Here is a 22,277-nt window from a genome sequence, read left to right as displayed (position 1 = left end):
GCAGCTCAATTTCACTTCTGTTTTCCTTTTCTTTTTTTTTTTTTTTTTTTTTTTTATTTTCAACTCAGACTGCAGCCAGAGCCAACAGGTGGGATCTTGATTACTCTGGTCTGAATTAGACAACTCATGCCTCCCTTTAAGTCAGGGAAGAGAACCAGACATTTCAAGGTCATGATTCATCTAATCCTAAAGCATATATCTAAGTCAGACCAAATGAACTACACTTTTTTTTTGTCTTCCCACTGGTTATATGTTGAGCATTAGAGATCTTTAGTAGACACATTAGAAGCTGGGTGAGGTGGATGTGTCTCCCAGAGACAGGTATGCTGATAATTACTGAAGGTCTTTCAACATCTCAACTCAAGAATATGATTTAGCTCTTGCAATACTTTTACATACACTGATTTTAACTGCAACCCCTTTCCACAGAATACACAGGCCCCAAGTGCATGTGCTGAACCTGATGTATATTAAAGTTGATGCCTCTTACAGATGCAGTTTGTGAGCTTTGCTTTTTGTGTGTGTCTGGTGCCCCTGAAGTCAGAGAAGTCTCTGACATGTTGAAGGAGCACTGAACTAATGAAATTCTGTAGACAGCTTGGGCCAAGTCCTCCTCTTCTTTAGAGCAGCAGTTCACATTTAGATATTGTGTCAAATTCATCCCTGCTATTACTCCACTTATTTCACTAGTGATAAAATGTTGGCAGAAGCAAGGAAAACAGGGTATGTCTTTTATGTTAATTATATCCTATTCCTTTGTGGTGCTGCACATGACAGCCATGATAAAGTCCCACAAAAGCCAATTTCTATACTGTCAGAAACAATTTAAGGGAAAGGACGGATTTCATAGCCAAGCTTTCAGAATTTTTATCACATTTTAATTTCATGTCCGGCTCTCATTTCATTACCTAGCAGATGCAGATTCTTCTCTATCCGCAGTGCTGACTGAAACAGAAGTTCTTCGCGATTTTCAATTGAGGATTCTGCTTCTAAATGAGTTTTTAACCAACAGCCATACTCTTCCTTGCTGAGAACCTATTACAAAGGGTATGTGAGGGCACAGTCAATATGATGCAAAGGCATTTATACTTTACTGAATAAAATGAAAAAGAAGTTGTGAATCAAGAACAATAAAATAATAAATACCTTCAGTAATCTTTGTAAGGACTCTCCTTAAAAGCAAATTAAAAGCCTGCATTTACTTACTCTTTTTGCAATACAGAGGGTCCGCAGCCCATCTACAGCATAAAGATTAAGGTAATTCTGGGTTTTGCTTCGGATTTTTTTTTGATGTTTGCCCCGAGGGTCATCTAGATAAGAATAAAACCATAAATTACTTGTTGAAAAATAACAGCAGCTGAATTGCCTCAGAGAATAAAAACTCGTATACAGTGCTCACTGTAACAGCACTTTATAACTAATACTTTTAAAGAGGTGTTGATATTTCCTGGGAAACTCAAGTAAAACATTCAATTTTTTTTTTAAAAGTCTTTTTGGTTTTTTTTCTGTCTTCCTTCTTCAAAAAAGTCACTGTGAATGTATGTGAGAAAGACTTTTTTAAACTCAAGTATTTCTTTCACCTGAGTATTTTAAGTATCATGATAATCTTCACAGCAAACAATACTGTCAGAAAGAGAAGTATTATTTCAAATACACTATGAGCAAGTGTTTTTCTGCTTCTCCACAGCTCCTCATGTGCAGAAAAACAACACTTAAAAATAGCACTTAGTCTTCCACCAAGGCTATTATCTTGAAAGAAGTGGAAACAGTGCTCTGTTTTGTATATCTAAGGGCATGAAGGTCCTTTTGTCTGTTACTGCTGTACTGATACTTCATATCAGCCTGAATCAACGCAAGAAGTTCTTGGTGTGACTGTGCTTTCATTTAGAGGAGAATTTGCACTTGCAGACTTCACAGCTAGCTTCTACCTTGGATGCCTCAGCAAAACTTAGCCTTAAGTGGAACCTTCACCTAAAGCCATGTGTAACTACTCAAAATGAGGACTGAGCATCTGTTTCTTTTCTCTCTTTAGCTGGGACTGTGCAGTGTGCTCACTCTGCGATCAACACAGAGTACTAAATATGATGGCAGCACATTTTGTTCCATCTTATTACATGAAATGATGTCTCCAAAAATTAAAAACAAGTGATAATTCATCTTTTTTATCATCTAGGATTCAGACAAGTTCATGAAAAAGGTACTGTAGTAGCACTCATTAATAATATGAATTTCAAGGTTAGCACTTAAGTAAACATACAAGGGGTTAAATTTTGAGATTGGAACCATTGAGTGAGAATGACTGGTACCTTCTGGCAGGTTTTCCTACTCCCTGATGTGATACACTTTTTTTTACTAAGGTCTGAATATTTTCAGTGGATGTAGAATGCTATAATTCTGTAACTGGAGCTTCTCCTAAGTTCAATATTTGAGTTACTGGTACTTGCATAGTAACCAGTCACTGAGTCAAGTGACCACTCCTCACCCAAAGTCTGGGCACCTTGAGAGACCTACTACATACAGCACTGAATGAATGTGCTCACCTCTCATACTGAGAGCCTGTGGGCACTGTGCCATTATATTAAGCACTTAATACAGGTATATAAATTAGATGGCATAAGTATCTTTCTGTTTATACTTTTCAGTGCCCATTTACCCAGTATGCACTCATACTGAATTTGATCTTGCTATATGTTGACTGCATACATATATCTGTCTGTCTATAAAGTCACATAGCATTCAGCACTTTCATATTTATACAGCAGCAGAATGTATAATTGGATCTTCAGATGCTCCAGCAGAAACACATACATGCACTGATTTTGTAGAAATAAGGGAACTGTGAGTTTGGAATACAAATATTCTGGGTTTTGTTCCATTTATCTCAACCATGTATCAGAACACTTAATTCACAGCTATTTTCTCACCTTTAAAGACTTTTCTGTCCTCCCTAGGTCTGCAAAGCTGGGAGTATACGTACACAGTTATTCCTAAGGGACTCTGTGAAGATTGTGGTATTTCCTGCATATGTTAATTTCAGTTCCATCTGATTAAGGTCATGTGGTGAGTAGTGACTGGTAGGAATATTCTCATGGGCCTGCCCATCTACCTATTAATACTATGTATGCTATCACTGTTGATTGTCCCAAAGGGACAATACAGATATATTAGTTCAGAAGGACATCCCTACAAGTATTATTTGCAATTGGAAAGCCCTTTTTTACATTATATATGGAAATATGCATATAAGGAACCAGTAGCCTAACACAGTTTCATTTTGCTACTTTTCCATTTGTGCAGTATAACCTTTTTGACACATGTGACTTTGCTGTATAACATAAGAATTTTTTTTTCTGGGAGAAGTACTGCAGCAAACCTTCTTTGAGGCTTCTTGTATTAGCTAGTTTTTTTAAACTTTAGAACAATAAAGTAGGAAAGCATTCTCCCCAATTTATTGTGATACATTAGGAGAAAAAATGCCATATTTTTTTGCATATCCCAAATGAAATCATCTTATGGGAGTGGCTATTTCAGTGGCTCACTGACTTCAAGTAGGTGCAAACTTCAATAGGTGCTTAAACACATCAAAAGCTGTTTCTATCCCTTTAAGGTTAAGTGGTGTTAATCACTTCAGATCTGTCTGGACAGCACAAATTCTAATGCAGTGATCATAAAGTCAAATGCTCATGCCTACTTCAATGAACAAAGACAGCAACTCTTTACAAGTAGAGATGTTTATACTATTTTCTGTGCAAGTTCTCATTTCCAGCATACCAATGACAGCTAAAACCCCTTACAGCTGCTCATGTGCCTCATCAGTCCTACCCGGAGATTTATCTTGTGCTCAAAAGTTAGAAGGAGGGAAGGAATCTCTTGCAGACAAAACCCAGTTGTGGAGATTTTTTTTTAGCTGGGATGCAGTGTCTGCTCTGAGCAGTGTGACCACATGCCCCATGTCAGTGAAAAACAGCAAGGAAGTCTCCTCCAGAAGAATGATAGAGGGCTAGTGGCCTTCTGCTTCTTCATTTCCTTCCATAATCTCAAGCTGCAGAAAGCCAATACAGTCATTGTTTTCTCAATGATTTATGTTCACAGCTTCTGTACGAGCTGGATATTGACTCAAACAGTATCTTTCTTATTTATGAACATGGTGACTGTTGAGATAAAGTAAAAACAATACACTCTTGGGAATCATTTCAAGGCTTTTGGAAATATCTGTTTGCTATCAGAATACACTAGGTTCCACAGTCTTAACCAGACATACAGGCAGAGCAAATTGAGTCAATTCATAATCTTTTTAAATTTTGAGGCTCATGACAATTTATACTTTTCTATAAGACACAAGGAAGCTAAAACATAATACCTCTGCTTCTAATTTCAGGCTGTTTCTCTCATCATATTCTAAAATACTCTTCCTTCCAAACAGGAATCTTTGTTTCATGCCATGTAGTGTTTGAGCTGGGAGTTTACAGACATGATGCTGACTTGGTCCTTCAGTCTAAGGGCACAAGTCTCAAGACACACGCTTGACCAGTGCACAGTTCACATGTCCCTGAAGCAGTAAGACAGCAGAGACCAAGTTGTGGGATTCAGCGTCATGTCCATTCACTTTTTAGTAATTTCCTTAAATGATAAGTGACTGAATTCTTGTAGCATTACATCTCCTCTCAAACACGTGTTCCACAATCTCCAGTGAACTGGAGAAAACCAACAACAGATCCCACAATATAAATTACAGCCACAGCATAAATCTTTTGAGGCTCCCTCTACATCCACTGACATTAGGATACTGCAAGCAGAGACAGCCAATTCAGTTCCAGGTGTGAAAGATACTCAAGAGCAATGTCTAATGCTTTTCAGACAGATCTGCTGAAACATACAAATTACTGAAGCCAGCAGGGGCTTAACAGGACTAGAAAAAACAAGGGGGACTGCTTATGGTGTTCTAGTGGCTGCACTTCACATTGCTTGCAAAAGCAAAGCACACCAGAACTCATAGTTCAATATGCGCTAAAGAAACCCCAGACAAACAAAAAACCCAAATCAAAACAAAAAACTTCCTTCCTGCACAATTTCAGAACCACTTTCAATTTGGTTGCCTGTAATGATGGTGGATTTGCCCAGCTACAGACACTGGTCATTCCCACAGTGACCTTCAGGAACTGTGTTTTGTCTTCTCTGACATATATCACCTTTGATTATGTCGCCATTTTTTACTTTTCTTACTGGCCTTACTGTTTTAACCTAGGTGGGTCCTAGACCTGCCTGAAATTTCCCTGAAAATTTCTTAATCCATTGAGTCTATGGACATTGGAGCTTTGAACACAGTCTGTTATATGGTGGCAAAAAATGTAAGACTTGGCATAAAACATTTTTTCTTTTCTAAATGCTCACGTTTCATTCTGAGAACTCATTTCCAGTCATTATTTTCTTGGCAGTAGAAATTTTCAGCACTAAAAATTCTCTATTAGTAGTTTGGAAGGAAAGAAGTTTCCATAGATACTTTACGTGCCTTCTGTGGTATCAGATCTTTGCTAGAAAATTATTTGTGAATACTTTGTTGTTGGTTAAGGACAAGTTGTTCTTAATTTTTTTGGCTCAGCTTTGATTTATATGGCTGAAACCAGAAAATTAATGCCAACATTTTTTCTGTGTTTCGTTAAACTAAAATTACACAGTATAAGCCTTTCACAATTGTTTACTCCAACTAATGTCCAAGTAACCACAAAGTCAATGCTTTAGTGAAACATGGGAAGTACCTCTAGCACTTTGGGGCTCTGTCCATTCATATTGGGGTAATCTTTAAACACTGCATGAAATTCAGTGTTGAAAACACAGTAAATTAGATCCAAACTGATTAATGCAAACTAAAACCCATAAGCCTCCTCTAACTTATGAAAACTTACAGGATTCTTCTTGAAATCAACTGATTACAATTAGCTATTTAAAGTTGTCCCTGCTTCCTAGGACATTTGGGTGCTGGATAATTCTCCATGCTTTAGGGAAATTCCATGTTCACAGCTACATGTCTATTGCTTGCTAGTCAATGATGGATTTGAAGCCAAGATTTCTTGTCGGAACAGCATCTCTCCGCCTTGCCACACCTTTCTGTTTTGATGGCTGATTGGTTCACATTGCCCTTTAGCATCATAGTTTAACACAAAAAAATATGCTGCTTAATGCAACGTATTTCAGCAAAAGGATGTAAGGACTTACAAATGAAACAGAGGGAAGCAGCAATAAAAAGTACTTCAGTTTCATATAAAATACTCAATTGTCCAAGCACTGACAGTCAGGTTTTTCTAAAGAAATGTAAATTGTGTTGGCTGCATTGTAAGAAATTCCTTTAAAATAAAGCTTGCTGGAAGAAGATCTTCTACAGAAATGATCTTCACTCATTCTTGTGAGGTAAAGAACCAGTAATTTGTTACAGAAAATTTACAATAATTACAAAGTATTATAAAAGAAGGATAATGATTGCCATTCTACAAAATGAAAAGCAGGCAAGTCTACTTGCTAGACAAGGCAGTAAGATATGATGAGATCTTCAGCAACTAACTGCTTCCCAACCCCCCAAAAGTAAGGAAGAGGTGTACCTGAAGAGCAGGGGAGAAGAAGATCCATAACAACTGAATCTGCTCCTTTAGTGTAAACATTTATTTCATCTGTGAGAGGATGCCTGACCACTACTGACATCCTCTTTCTGACGGAATCAAAGCCCAACGTATGTAATACTTCAAAGTTTAAGGTTCCCAGGTGAGGTAGCTCCACTGATACCTGGTCAGACAGCCTTCCAACCAGAGAACAGTTATATGCCCTTGCTGCATAGACAAGAGCAGCTTCATCTGGACTCTCTGCTTCATAACGGAGTTCTCCTTCCTCAGGTGCACCCCCCACAGCCGTCCTGCCTTGCTGGGAGCTGTAGCCATTGTTATTCATCTGTGCAGAGTATGCCAGCTTCTCTTCCAGTTTAAGTAATGTGCTATCTGTAGATGTAGACGAAAGCGTGCTTAGACCAAATCTGTGCATTGATTTGCTTGTAGCTAGACTAGAGGAACTGCTGCTGTTAGATCCAGAGGTCAAGCGACTTGGAGTGAATCTTCGTATGAAGTCCTCAATGGTTTTTACTGGAGATTTTAGTTCAAATCGGTCTCTAACCTTGAGATGAAGAAAACCCACCAATAAACAAATGCCAAAGAAAAGCTGTGCAAGAATTCTGACTCTGATAGGCAATCTAAGGCAACTGAAGAGTAAAATTTCTTTGAGGGCAAAAAGTAATGGTATTTGTATTTTGAGAAAGGAAAGTAAATGGACAACACTGACTCAACAATAACAAAATAACTCACTAGAATTTCAGAATTATACCTGTGTATGAAAGCACATGTATTTGTATTAAAACAGTTTTTTCTTCTTTCACCGCCTCAGATGTGACTAATGGATAGTCTATCAATGTTGCACCACCACCATCAGCAGTGCATACTAAAAGCTACCATTAGTATGAACGTGTCATCCTTCGTGCATAATCAGTGAAGGTAGTGAAAAAAAGTTAATGCAGTATTTTTCTGTTGAGAAGGCTCGTATCTCGTAGAAGTGATGTTTAATTAGAATATGCCAATGTTGAAAATATTCTCAAAAGACACATGTTGCGATAAGTAATTTCCCCTGTTGCTTTCAGTATTGCTTCAGACTTATCATTCATCTCAGTTCACACAAATCTGTTCTAAAGATACAGTAGCAATACTAGTAATAGCATATTCATAGTAATATATATTATATTATTGTGTAAGTGCAGCATTCCTGAAACAGCAGAACCAAACAGTCTCCAAATGTTTCCTTGGCACAAAACCACATAATTTTGCAGACTAGTTCACTTTTTATTCCAATCTGGAACAGAAGAAAATTGCAGAATTTTCTCCAGAATGGAAATTCCAGCTGCTGGCAAGCTTTAATATTACATTCCATTATAGTTTTGTCTCACAGATCATCTTGGGAATGTGTTCTTGAAATTCTCATTCATCAACGACATTAGTTAAAGGCCAATTTAAGCACTAATGATCATTATTTCTCATAATGAGCTTAAGATGTATCTTTTACATAATTTGAAAGTTTTAAGTGATGTTTTTCAAATGTATTTCTCTTTTTAAACTTTAAAAAAATATCTCACCCTTTTCTTAATTTAATCCACATATGAAATATTTATTCACTGACAGCTTATATCCCTTTCTGGTAAGTTTTGCACATTTACACATTAGTTTCCACACATGCTTACATATGTATGCTTATTAAATGAATAAATTACAATACAAGAAATCAGGAGAGTTTCAAAAGTATCTTGAATTTGTCAATGAAAGCCTATCTTACCATGGAGGCAAGTGAAATAGCTGACATGCTTCATTCAGCTAATGCATTATTAAACTCACTCAGTCACATAGTAGTTCTACAAGTCATCACAGCTTGCTCTAGATCTTTCTCACTAGAACAGAAGGTTTTCATTTCCCTAGCTTATCAGATAATTTAGTATCAAGGCAAAAGAAGCCTGAACTCTCTTCTCCTTTTTCTTTAACTTACCTTCTGTCGGGGCTGATTAGGCGCAGTAACCACGACTGTGTTACATATAGTCAAAGCTATGAAGAAGTCGAAAACGTCGCACAGTTCTGGACTCAGATGTGATAATGGCTGTTCGTGGCTCCTCATGACCTCCAGATGCTTTGCACATTCATTCACCTTTTCTAACAACCTTGGGTCAGGTGTGATGTCCTTCTCCTAGTAACAAATACCAGTGATTAATATCTGTGCTTCTACATTTCCAAAGCAGCAACATGCAATTAAAGCATTCAAAGTAATGTCAATATCAATAGTTTTGGAGTGGCCTTAGACCACACAGTAGAGGTGGGGAGAACTGTAGCACACCCATTCTAGACAACAAACGGTTAACAATGAGCCTACTGGTAGAAATTATGTGAAATATTTATAGCAGCAATATTTATCTACTTTGGAGATAGTGGAAAGGAGGAGAGCTAGATCCTAATTTTCCTCCCTCTTTCCTGTTTATTTCAAGACATTTACTACCTAAAACTAAAGTATGGTACACTGCAGAGACCAGAGGTGTGGAAAAAAATAGACAATTTGGCTTTACATCAGCACAAGAAAATTAAACCATCTTCAGTTGTTTCTTAGAGAACAACAACCATCCACACATTTGAAGTTAATTCATGAGGGCTTTTTACACTAAAACATTGAGCCCTTTCAACTCTATTTCATCAGCATTTTCCACTTATTTAATACTGGAGTAAACTCCAGTATTTTGTAACACAGAGGGAGGCAAGGATACAAAAGATTAAAAATAAACTGATCTAAGCCTCTTTTCTCAGTAGAATTTTATCTCTTGATGCTCAGCAGCTGATGAATACAAGCAACCAAAGAACTCCATGTATAAAAACTGCAGCTTGGAATTTTATCAAAAGACCTTACTCTTCTTGACTGAAATAAAGAAATTCCACCAGTGCAAACAGCTTTCTTTGTCTATATTTGTAATTTGCTTTAAGGATGAATTTGTGTCAATAGTGGAACAATGTAAAACCCCTGAATAGATACAGCTTGGCTCCCCTCTCCTCTTATTACCATTTAGCTGATGCAAAACTTACACAGTTACAACAGTATAAAATAAACCAAATGAAGTTGTAAAGTCACCAACATTTTGAAATGTAAAGATGTTTAGTTTTTGAAATACAACACATGCAGTTGACTGATAACCACTGAAAAACACTAAAACCTATGCTATGGTGTAGGTTAACAGTGTCTAAGAATTGTAATACATGGTGTCCACCCCAGCACTTGATAGTTTTAAAATCCTCTGACAAAAGAGAAAAGAATTTGCATATGCAAAACTATTTGAATTGTTGACCTCAATGCTATTCTCAGCTTCTGTACATAAAAGGAAGACATACTTTTTTTTTACAAAATCAAATTATAACTAAAACCAACGTTTCAGATTGCCTTTACCTTCAGCTTGTTTGCACAGACAAAGCATTTAGATAAACTCTATGCCAACACTTCATTGTTTTTGTACAAACAGCTGTGACTACAGAAGTAAAAACACCAAGATGAAATCTGTAAAGAGACACATAATGTGCTGCAGATTTCTTTACCTTTTTCTTTCCAGGATATGGTTCTATTACAAGGTACAGGACACTGTGCATTTAGTTCTCATGACTTACCATTGGGCTACTGAATGCAGTGTGCTTCGAGAGTATGCTTGCTCTCTTTGCTTCAGCTCTGCTACCCGTGCGCCGGTGGGTTTTGGTGTTCTGGCTCCGGTGCATCACTTTGATGCTCTGATGGCTGCAGATACTGTCACGCTGGGACAGAGTTCCTCCTTTTGGGGCTGCCTCTTCTTCTTCTGAATCAGGTTCTTGGTACATTGCTAAGCGTTTGGCTATCGAGTAAAAACAAAGAGGGACAAATGTTGCTTAGAAAGAGGGAGAGGGACATGGTGACTTTTTTTCAGGTGATCTGATTTTAATATTATGCTGTGTTATCTCAGTAGTAATGAATGACTCCATTACCAGGAGATAAAGTGTAGTCTTAATTGAATGGTAGTATCTAATGGAAGATGCAGATAACAATTAGAAATGTAACATGATGCACTGCCTCCCTTATCATCAGTATCATGCAGTAATTCAATGCATCCCTAAAGACTATTCTGCAGATCTGTCTGATGAAATCAATCAAATATTGTGGTCTTCGCTTGAAATCTGAGTAGGAAATAAACAATCCAGATTTTTTTCCTGTCACTTCCAAAACAAATTTCAAATAAAGTGTTTTCCAGCAAAAATGTCACATCTACTGAGTACCAGTTACTCTCACCTGAAATGTATACAGAACAGCATGTCTACAGAGCACTACCGCCTTTGTTTTACACAGAGAGATGAGGTACAGACAGCATTAAAGCTGTCTTTAGGTCAGAGCCATTTGCTGCAGAGTGGAGACGTGAACCCAGATTCTTGACTGTTAGCCTAGTGTTAGAACTACTGTGGAGCCTGTCCCTTCTTCTCTGCATGACAGGCAGGACAATGCAGCATGCAGTATGAAAAGCAGGAGACCCTCACCTACTGCAACACTTGTTCCTATCACCATCTGCTGCAGTGACCAATTCCTGACTTACACAGAATGAAAGAGTTTTTCCAAATGATATGTTTTAGATGAATACTTCCTCAGTGAAGAATCCAACAAGCCAATTAATGCTAGAAAACAATCCTGGCAGTTGGATATACAGAAATCAAAAAGGAAACAGAAAGCAGAAGTGTGAAACAGATGTAGAATCCTGCCCCTCTAATGACAGGCTGTTTAGCTCTAACTCATGTACAACATATTTTTTCATTCCTAAAGACCATGGGCATTTAGTAATCTGGGTGATTCATTAGACAGGCAAATGCCACTCTAACAGGTATCTATTTGTTCCTTCATTATGTATTCATTGAAAAGCTTTTCATTATGCTTTCAAAATAATCCACATTATACAGCACAAGTTATATACTTGTGGCTCAGTTTGCCTCGGTTCTCCAGTGTAATAAATTAGATTTTCCTAATAACAAATGATAAATCACTAGCATGTAAGTTAATTATCCAGGCCTTTAACATACAAACAAACAAATTATTTCAAAATACTTCCTGAGAAAAATCTTGCAATATATAGGGCGAGTTTGTCACATGATCACTTTTAATGTAGCAAGCTTTACAAATAAAGAAAAATCCACCCTCACTATCCACTGCAATTTCCAAACATATTTTAGCTGTCAAAAAGCAGCTGGAGGAGTTGAAAGCAGACCACACACAGTACATACTGATAGCTCTATCACTGCAGTATCATGCATCAGAGGTTTTTTCAACTCTATTTGAAACACGTATAGGCTTTGTCTGAAATCCAGGAAACGGGAGTTTCTCAGTCCTGGCTGTGACTGCTCACCTGGTCACTGCTCTAACTCTGTGCCCAAGTATGCAATGTCCTCCACTGCACTCTGGCTCCTCCTGGCAAAAAATGCAGACCATGGATGTAAAAAGGACCACAGCACATTTGGAGACACAAAGGACACAGTACAGTTCACTTCTGTCCCACAGCTTGAATAGAGCCCTGCAGCCCAGGTCCTGAGGTTGATGTAGACTAATGGTGAATAACTGGGGAGTTTCCTTCATTAGCATAATTTGGTGGGATACATGTTCCTCTGTGTCGTGGTGGGAAAGAGGTTGAGCAACATCACGTTCATTGCTGTGTAGGAAGCTGCTCCTTGTGCCACACAGCTTCCAAGAGAATAGCACAGCACTGTTGTCTTATCCTTTCAGTACCTGTCTAGTTCTCTGATTTGTATTACAGAACCTACAGGACAGCTCAAAGAATTAGAGAGGTCACTGGTCTCCTTGGTCCTTCTGTTGCGTGGTAATGAGCTGCAAGTAAATGAAGTTCATGTCACCTCCAAAGGCTGCTTCCTGCAATTTCATGCATGTGCTTTGGGCTAGTGCAGTTCTAACCTCTCTCATCACTCTTGCCCACTAATTCCCACTTTCTCCTGCTCTGTAAGCTTCTGTGTATTTTCCCAGTGGAAATAAATATCTGTATAGTGTGAATTTAATTCAACTGATTATAGGTTTTTCTACATCAGAAGCAGTCTATGCTGAGGGCCCAAACTGTACTGCAGCACCTACTAAGCAGAGATCCAGGCCCTGGATCAAGAGGAGAGCCAGACTGCTCACTGCTCCCCCAGGAACACTGGTTCCTTTTAAGGGAAACCCAGGGAGGGAGGGAGGGAAAGGAGGGAGGGAGATTAATTTAAGATGATGCCTCAAGAAGCTGGATGGAGCAGCACACTGAAGGGCTTTTGTCCTTCTCTCCACTGTGTGAGGGCAGTGCCCAGTCAGAAAGTGCAACCTCTGCCTTCATGATCTTCTGCAGGCTCCTTGCTACACATTGCTAACCCCACGCTGAAAACACATTGCTCAAGATGACACAGCAGTAAGGTTTTCCACACTTTACCAACATTTAAGATTTAAATCAATCATAGGAAAAACATTTTTGTGGCTCATTTTCTCTAGAGCCCTCAGCAGGACAACCAGTCTCAAGCAGAGCTGGTGCCACATATAGAAATGGCCACTCTCAGGAAAAGCATAAGAAAAGTTTGGATTTGCCATAGGGACAATATTTTCACCATAGATGCTGGACATTTGAATGCTAGGCTGACAGGTAACTTCTTCTCATAACAGGTAACATCCCTTGACAGGGAAAGGGATGTTAAAATTATGTCAGCCTTGCAAAATGTGCCACTCAGTAGGTCCAACTCCCTTCCAAGTAGAGGTTTTTTTTTTAAAGAATATATGTTCTTTAATAATCACACCTACTTTAGGTTTCTGTTCTGAAAATATGTCTTGAGATATAAGACCTCAAAGATTAAAGGTCTTATATCTCAAGAACAGAATATAATTTTATAATAATTTTATTCTCTGTATAAAATCTCTATGGTTAAGCAGAGAATGCTTAATTACATGTACAATTCACAGTTATGCCTGCATACCATATCTCTGGATTTCTCATTGATTTCTTCTTTCTTCATTACATCTAAACATATTTTGTTTATTCAACACAGCAAAAGCTGTTTCCTAATGCAGCACTCAGTTTATTTATTAGCATTACAGTGATGGCATGGTTCTTTTTAGTCTATATAATAATAGCTATCTCTTGCTCCTTATACAGGCTTTATTGTAACACATCGATTTAATTGTCCTTGCCCCTGAGAAAAAGGAGGAAAAGGGAAAGTAGGAACCAGACTAGAATCCCATTTAACCAAATCAAATGCAATTCTTTTGATACAAATGGTGTTATTTCAGTTTATACCAAGGGAAACCTGACAGCAGCAACAAAAAACAAGCCTGAGCACATTTAAATGTTTTCTAAAGTGCAGTCTTACACATTATGCAGCAAGAATTAAGGAGTTCAAAGAAATACTGAAACCCTGTTCAATCGTTATGCTATGGCTAAGGTTCACATTGCTTCAGCTGTGCAGTGCGTGCTTCTCTGGGAACATGCTGTTCTCTCCACCCACTCAGCTCCCTCCAATTGAGAACCTTTTCCTGTGAACATTATAACCTGAGAGACATTGTTGTGGGATACTTTTCAGTTTCAGCACTGAAAATTGATGGCCTTGATCTTTTTTTCTATCCAGTTTCTTATTAAGGGCAAAGACACAAACAACTTCGGTAACACAGCAATGCAATTTATGAAAGTCAAATTTCACTATCCTGTACTTCACTTTATATTTATGGCACAAAGAAGAAACAACAGTTAGTACTTATTCCATTAACCCTTTTTATCTTTCATAAGACAGCAGGAAGCTATAAATAAAACTCCTGTAATAGCTGCCAAGTATTGAGAAGATAAATTCTTTATCTTCTTGAAGATAAATGATTTTATTTAAAAAATCCTTTTCTTTAATTTAATTTTGATTTTTTTTTTCTGCTTTATCTTCCATGCCATATATGCTCTATGAAAAGAAGTCCATTCTGCAGGCTGACAGAGACACTGTTGCCACACAGCCAGATGTTCCACTAACTTGAAATGTGAGATTGGGAACCTGTAAAGAATTTCCCTTCAAGCAGCATAAAAGTGCAGACCCCTTAAGACAGAATACTTAAGCTGTCATTGTGTGGGCACTATTTCACCATGGAAAAATTCCATTTTGCCTCAAACCAGTCAATAAGGCTGCTACTGACCTGTCACTAAGTAAATCTGTATGTGCAGCATTTACAGCATCACACCACCTTGTTTCCTTATTTTTTTTATAAGTGCAAGTTTTTTTTCACTTTGAAGTGCACTCTAGTGTCTACATAAAGATTGAGACAAGCAGCTAGAATGCTATACATTTGTACAAGTTGGCTAACATAATCCTAATTTACTTTGCAAGAACTTGCCCATAAGATAAAAACCTTGAGGTAAGAAAGGACCAAGATTTCCCTTCCTCTAACCTTTTGGCATCCCCAGGAGCTTAATTACCTTAAGTTCTTTATTAAGAACCCTTTACTCAGAAACTGAGGTAATTCCTTTTTTCTTTAGATTTTTCAGAGAAATTGTAGGTACAGTGTATACAGTGTAGGTATATGGTTAGAGAGAAGCAGTACTCGTCTCTAGGGATGAGTTATTCTATCTTTTATAGGATTTAAAATGGGGCACTCTCTATGTACTGAGTTCTACATCTGCTCATAGTAGCTCTCGCCTTAGTTCCAATTAGAAATTTTCAAAAAAAAGGAAGAAAGGTAAAGAGAAACTACAAAAAAGCTACACAGAATGCCTGAAGCACCCAGTTCTGCTAAGGATTTTCAGCTTTCCAGGAAAGGCTAGATGGACTATCCTGATTTCTGAAGCTCATCAGATTTTAAAGGTGGCAGACAAGAAATCCCTTTGGAAGCAACCACTGCATTTATGGAAAAGGTTTTTCAATTTCCATGTCTTAAAAAAAAAAATCTCTAATATGCCTGAACTATGCAGGCTATGTTCTCATGACTGCACACAAAAAGAGTAAGAAAATTCCACTACATAACAGCCCCCTGAACTAGGAAAGATTTTTTTTTTTCATATAATGTATTTTCCTGTAAAAATTAGTTGCTAGACAACCTTCATAAAAAAAACCAAAACTGGACAGCAGAAAGAAACATTCTCTCATTAATTTAGTGATTAAGAAACTTTGTTAAACAAGAAAAAAAATCACTGAGGTTTTTATCATATACCTTCACTTCCATAAACTTCTCTTATTCTTACGTCGTCTATAGTTTTTTTCAGTCATTGGAAGGAAGAGGGAGGAATTCAAAGAATGAAAAATTCAGATTTTTCAGATTTATGTGGTTGTATTCAATGTATGGAGATTCAATTTGTTTTGCCAACAGCTTCATACAATGGGTAGCTAAAACTAGAAAAACAGAGATCATATCCCATAGGCAAGAGGGTGATTAATACAGCATTTGGAAAACAACTACGACAAATGTCAGGCCAAGACCATCTGGTTGTAGCTGAATCATGTAAGGACTTTCAGAAGCACCGTGGGCTTTGGGGCACCTACTGTCTCTGGGATTAGCAAGCAGACTTGGGGCATGGCCAGTTCTAAGAATTGTTAGGAGCTGTCTCCTAGACTGAATGAAGAGTGCTGGTATGGCCATGCAATTTGACATATAGGGAAACAACACATTTTCTCTTTTTTTTTTTTTTTTTGTGCCAACATTCTTTTGGGCTAGAAGGTAGTACTGATTGGAAGAGTAATTCCGGGATTTAAGCAGAGTATAGTGCCAATTCTGTAAATACCCAGGACACTTATGAATGGAACAGTCATTTTTCTACATGGAGTGGTCCATGACATACCCTGCTCCTGAATTAACACTCTGCCAAGTCAAAAAGAACCTTTGGAGATGATAATAGTCATACAGACGTGAGGTGGGAATTCTCTTTGTCTGTACAGAGAATTCTACACCACAGAGAAATAGGCACGTATTAAGAGAACTACCATAGATGTCTTAAAAAAATCTGATAAATTACATCTCAAAAATGTTTAATTTCCTCCAGTAACTGTAAACTTATCAGATTACTATCCTTCATGCAAATATCAGCAATTAGGTAACTAGTCAATATAGTCAATCCTTGTCAATATGGTCTCCACGGAACTAAATGTGCAGTGCAAATTCCCATAGTTTGATCCAAAAATCAGTGCATAATCCACCACCAAAATACTGTAAGCGACTTCAACAGGGATGAGTATTTCATAGCACTTCCATCATGGAACAATTATTAAGTATGCTACATTCCTGGATTCCTCTTGAGTGCAAAGCTCTTGCATAGCAGAACCTATGAGCAATATTTTGTACTACCTCCAGCTGATTCTGTCCCAAACTAGTGCATTTTATTGCCCTCTATTATTTATGTTTTTGTCACCTCTTGTCTAGACTAAAACAATGCAATACTCCTGGGCAAAGCGCCATCCACCAGTCATAAGAAACTTAGAGCTTATAAAGAATTCTGGAAGAAAATGTTTTCTCCAGAACATTAATGAAAACTTGCTTCCCATACCTAAAAATGTATTAAGTCTCACACAGGATTTCTGTTTTTATGTTAAAGCATGTAATAATTGATTCAACCCTGCATAAGGTTTGCATAAACCTCTGTGACAAAAATCATAATTAACATGTCCACATCTGATGCAAAACAAAACTCTCCCTCATAACATAAAGCTCACCTTTCACATGTGGAATTTATACAACTTTGTGATATGAATTTCTAAGGAAAAAAAGGATAGTCCCATCACTCAAGAAAAAGACATGCCACCTCAAATATACCAAACTGAACACAGCATAGCATACACCTTTAATGTAGCCCCAGCCCCCCAAAATGGGGTAATGCACGTATAGGGAGAGGAAGAAGGGGAAAGATCAATCTACATGTCAGGGAACTCATGTGCATTTTTTAATGCACTCCCTGAGTGCAAGGAACTCGGATATAACAATGTCAAATGCAGTATAGTAACAAGTAGAAGAGAAAAGAATGGGATAATTTCTCATAACTCTGAATAAATTTTAGGGAGAAGAGCTTATAAAGCAGCATGGAGAAAATTTATGACGGCTATTCACAATCTGTTGGTTGAGTAATTAACAGATATGCAGTAGTCCTAGATTATGCAGAAAAAATGCTTTAAAAGAGAATACAAGTTCAAAAGTTCAAAAATTTCAGATCTCAATTTGCCGGTGTAGACATAACTCTCTTGCTCTGTGTGTGTGCATGGCATAGTCCAAGAATATAGGGCCTCCAACTGACTTCAGTGGAAAACTTGCCATAAAATCTTGCCATAGGAAAAAAAGTCTGCTACATCTTAGCCTTGTGCTTGTTCTGTGCTTGTTCTTGGATATGGCTGAATGGTGCTGTTATAACTAAAATTTCTCTCCTAAAATTTATGCCTGAGGCAAACATCTGGCATGACAAATTTGAAAGAATAGTTAAAAGTTTTGTACAGCTATAAAAAACTGAAAACAGGATCTTACCATGGGCAGGGTCAAGCAAGTAGAATGACAGGCACTGCTACCCCACCATAGCAGAATAACAAACTTAAACCAAAGTGCTCAGAACAAGGTTATTTCTATCCTTAGACATCTACTTTTACAGTTGAAAATAACCTTTTATTGGTAGCTTTTGCATCCTGACCCTTGTACAATAATTTTAAATTAATTTCTTCATATAAAGTGTTACTCAGTTTGATTCTAAGAACTATAGCACTGTGCATGAAAAAAAATACTTGGATATGTGAAGATGTAGTGTCATCTTTGAAACACATCAAAAAAATCAAATGCATTTTACTTGATTTTCTAGCATATATGCCAGACTTAGATCACCATCTAAGTGAAAGACTTTAGAATTTTCTATTTCATTAAATCTTCAGCAAAACCTGAGGTGCAGAGTAGGGTGGCATCAGTTATAACATATGCAGGAAATTCAGATACTCTGGTAAAAGACACAGAAAAGTGGCTGACAAATCATTTACAAATAAGTACACAACAATGAAATGTTGTTGATGCACACCCTAAAACCAGAAAGAGCTCTGATAGACGTTTTATCATATCTAAACAAGAAGGCTTCAGCAGCAGAAAAGATAATATGCTTATAAAATCAAACTGCAGAATAGAGCTAACAAAATACTTGAAAGAAGAATAGTATTTATTGTGGTATTTATACTGATTATAGAGGACAAAATAAAATAAAAATTATCAAAATTCATATAATTTAGATTTATAGAGAAATAAAGATTTCTAGAGAAGGACCTATTTTCCTTAGAGGGGAAAAAACCAAAATAATAAAATGTTGTGAAATCATTCACTGTCAATTTAAAAATTGTATTTGTCAGAAATTTTATACTGACTGGAGTTACAATGCCATAGGTGAAAAGAATGACTGAAAAAAATCAGTTTGGGTATCTGACACTTTTGTTTGTGGTGACATTCACTCTGTTTTCATTAACCTTTATATTGTAATATGAAATTGTAAGATGAAAGTGTGCACAAACATAGATTTCTCTTAAATTCACTACATCTAAAGAAAAAAGATCTGGCTATTCAACACTCAAACTTAAGGGCCTGAGTTCAGCTGGCATATCATCAGATGATACCAAGCTCATAAAAATATGTTTTATGCACTGTTTTAATTGGCAACAACATCATTCTTGAGAGGAACAGAATACACTCTGAAATTAATATAAACAAGCAGACAATCAATGGCAGAGAAGCAGCAAAAAAGAATGAATAATCAGAGTGTCACAAGCAGATTTAGGAACCAAAAACATACTCTGAGTTCTAATTCTTTTCTCTTTCTTACCTACTGTACAGAAGTAGGAAGTCACAGGTTCTCCCTAAGTCCTTTATGTAACACTTGTAACACTACCCAAAGGTCTAGTTTCTTGAAAAAAGTGCCTTACATTTAAATTCTCAGTACTACTTTAAAGTAGGAGAAAAAAAAAAGAACAATCCACTACTTCAAAATATCTTTTTCCAATTTAAGATCTTGTCATCTTTCTAAAGCATGATTTAGAGCTCCCGGTCTATTTTGATTCTTTATCTTATTCTGTATCTTATTTGTAAGCTGAAATTCTGTGATGTTCTTTGAGAAAACTTCCTAATCAGAGATCTTTATGTGTTGTGTAGAATAAGTATTTTTTTGCAAACATGAATATTGTAGCTATCGATTTTTTCCTGCATACAGAATATGATTCAAAGAGTTAAGATCGGTTCTTTCAAAAATTATAATGATAGCATATTAGAGAAAAATAACACAATCTACAAACATCATAAAATAGGAAATTATAATTTTAAAAGGATGAAGAAATGATACAGGGATGACAATGCTCACATTGCCTTGCGAAAAACAGCAATCTTTTACTGTTTTAAGAGGTTGATACTTGAATGTGGATATTCTCTCAACTGCAGTGTTCATAGAGCAAACATACCTGACACAGACACTTTTCACAAAGGAGCACTGAAAAGACTGACAAAAGTAACATAAAATTTTCAATTCTATCAGATTATGTTTCTTGTTAATATGAAAACTGGCATCTTTGTCTGTATTTATTTCTCAGTACAAAAGGATAATCTCATTGCAAATATTCAATCAGACTCTAATCTGGCTGTATGTTTAAAAGGGTTATTTTACACTATATACTTCAAACCAAAGAACTGGGATACCAGCAGCACCATTCAATTTTCCTACATCAGCCATGTGCTCAAGTGCTTTATTGCATCAGGAGCTAAAGCCAAAAGCTTTCAATGTCTTGACAACATACTGTAGATATTACAGAACACTCTGGTAAGATTGTCATTGCTGGCTGAACACAGTCATTGAATTACACCAGTCTGACAACAGCTGTTAAATTTCTTTTGTTTCCCTTTTTGATTTAAGATTACAGCAACTTTTATGACTACTTCAGTTTGCCCAAAGTACAGCTGTTAGAGAGGAAACGTGACCATGAGCTCACCGTTATCATCATGGGAATACTCTATTCCAGACACAGTGCATCTTCGGAAAACCATCTTGTTTTCAGTAAGTGTCCCAGTCTTGTCTGAAAAGATAAACTGCACCTGACCCAAGTCTTCTGTGATGTTTAAAGCTCGGCACTGCAGTTGAGAGTCTGTTTCTTCATCATATAAATCTTTATCTTGATGAATAAAGTACACTTGGCAAATTTTAACTATTTCAATAGATACATACAAAGAAATTGGAATCAGAACCTAGAGTACAAAAAAGGAAAGAGAATTAGGAAAAAAAGAAGCAAAGGCACAATCAGTTATTAAAGCTAGTTAAATTGGTACTAGACTGGAACATAAAGAGGCTATGTACTTTAAACATCTACTCTAAAATTATTACTGTGTTTAAAGAGTTTATTTACTGTGTTAAATGAGTAAAACCTATGGTGAACTGCGGAGCTGGAATGCATTATTATGTCTAGAAAACTGATTATCAAAACATGGACAGAAGCAAATATTTCTGAGGCTAATCATCTGAGCTTTAAACTAGTTGGGGAAGGAAAAGAAAAAAAAAAAAAATCCCAACCCAAATCAGACCATACAATCAGAATACTGTAGATGTGAAAGCATTAAATAAATTTGTTCTACATAAATAACAGACTGTTTACAAATTCACTTCACAGGAACACAAGAAAAAAAAAAAGAGAAATGTTAATCTCTTCCTAGGAATAATATATTTGGCCTTAACTTTTGTACTGCAAATTATTTGAATAAAGACCACATTTTATAAGTGCTGAAGAAGGAGAAATGAAAAGATTTTCAACTGTTTTTTGAGGATTGTCAGAACCACATAAAATACCTAATTTGTTCCTGAGTTTTTCTCTGCAGATTTTTTTCAGGATAGAAATTTCTGACTGCATACTTTGTTTAGTTTTCTCAGTTAGATACGAGGGAGAAATTATAGCATGGCTATAAGTGGAGAATGTGGTCATTTAAACAAAAACTACGGTGAAATGTAGGTATTTAAAGAATTCAGTGGTGAATTTTCTTAACCAGTATCATAACTCAATCCCTCTGGGTAAAAATTATTTTTACAGTCTTTTTCTTTCCGTTTTATTAACAAGTTGCTGCCTCCAGTAAAGCAACCTCCTCCAGTGTCCCACTAGGCAAACTTCCATATATCTCAGTGACATGAGGTTCTTTTCTTTCTCTGAACTTAACCACCTTCAACATTCAAGATATTTCTCCTCAGGACCAAGAAACTTTTAACATAGTTTGTCATTTGGCTGACATACGGTTTTGCTAAGACAAATATATCTGAAAAGCTGTTAAAAAGTACAAAATTTATTTTCATACCAGAACAGTGTACCCAAAGTGGCATCCTCAGTCTTTGAGGTGTTGTTCCACAGTGGGTAGACAGGAAGAGTGAAGCTTGTTTTCTGCTTCATGGGGTTGTTCCTCCCCAGGTGCAGGACCCTGTACTTGCCTTTGCTGAATTTCAGGCAGTCCTCCTCTGAGCATCTCTCTGACCTGCCAAGGTTCTTCTGAAGGGCTGCACAGCCCTCTGGGCTACTGGCCACTCCTCCCAGCTTGGTGTCAGTGAACTTGCTGAGGAGGCATCTGCCCTTCATACACATTATTGGTGAGTTAATTAAACAACACTGGACCCAGTATTGAACCTTGGGGGACATCACCAGTGACAGGCCTCCAAATAGACCCTGTGCTACTGATTACAACCCTCTGGGATCTTTTTG

General features: G+C 37.0%; 1 protein-coding gene and 1 long non-coding RNA gene across 3 annotated transcripts in view; one reads left to right on the top strand and one right to left on the bottom strand.

Moving 5' to 3' along the window:
• Positions 1 to 22,277, bottom strand: part of ATP10A (ATPase phospholipid transporting 10A (putative)) — a 109,094-nt gene that overhangs the window by 18,478 nt on the left and 68,339 nt on the right. For both annotated transcript variants that reach the window (XM_030277866.4, XM_072932311.1), the window contains exons 7-12: positions 20,535 to 20,787; positions 10,215 to 10,432; positions 8,566 to 8,760; positions 6,594 to 7,155; positions 1,207 to 1,310; positions 909 to 1,035 (exon numbers count right to left, since the gene is read on the bottom strand). In XM_030277866.4, coding sequence (XP_030133726.4) covers positions 909 to 1,035; positions 1,207 to 1,310; positions 6,594 to 7,155; positions 8,566 to 8,760; positions 10,215 to 10,432; positions 20,535 to 20,787 — 1,459 coding nt within the window. The remainder of the gene's footprint in view (positions 1 to 908; positions 1,036 to 1,206; positions 1,311 to 6,593; positions 7,156 to 8,565; positions 8,761 to 10,214; positions 10,433 to 20,534; positions 20,788 to 22,277) is intronic.
• Positions 1,925 to 12,584, top strand: LOC140684572 (uncharacterized). The gene is made up of 3 exons (XR_012057007.1): positions 1,925 to 2,197; positions 2,952 to 3,060; positions 12,368 to 12,584. It is a non-coding gene; the product is annotated as an uncharacterized lncRNA (long non-coding RNA).

The sequence above is a fragment of the Taeniopygia guttata genome, chromosome 1 (assembly GCF_048771995.1).
Source record: "Taeniopygia guttata chromosome 1, bTaeGut7.mat, whole genome shotgun sequence".
NCBI classification, from domain to species: domain Eukaryota; kingdom Metazoa; phylum Chordata; class Aves; order Passeriformes; family Estrildidae; genus Taeniopygia; species Taeniopygia guttata.
The sequence above is the reverse complement of the archived record's forward strand: the minus strand, read 5'-3'. Positions and strand labels throughout refer to the sequence as shown.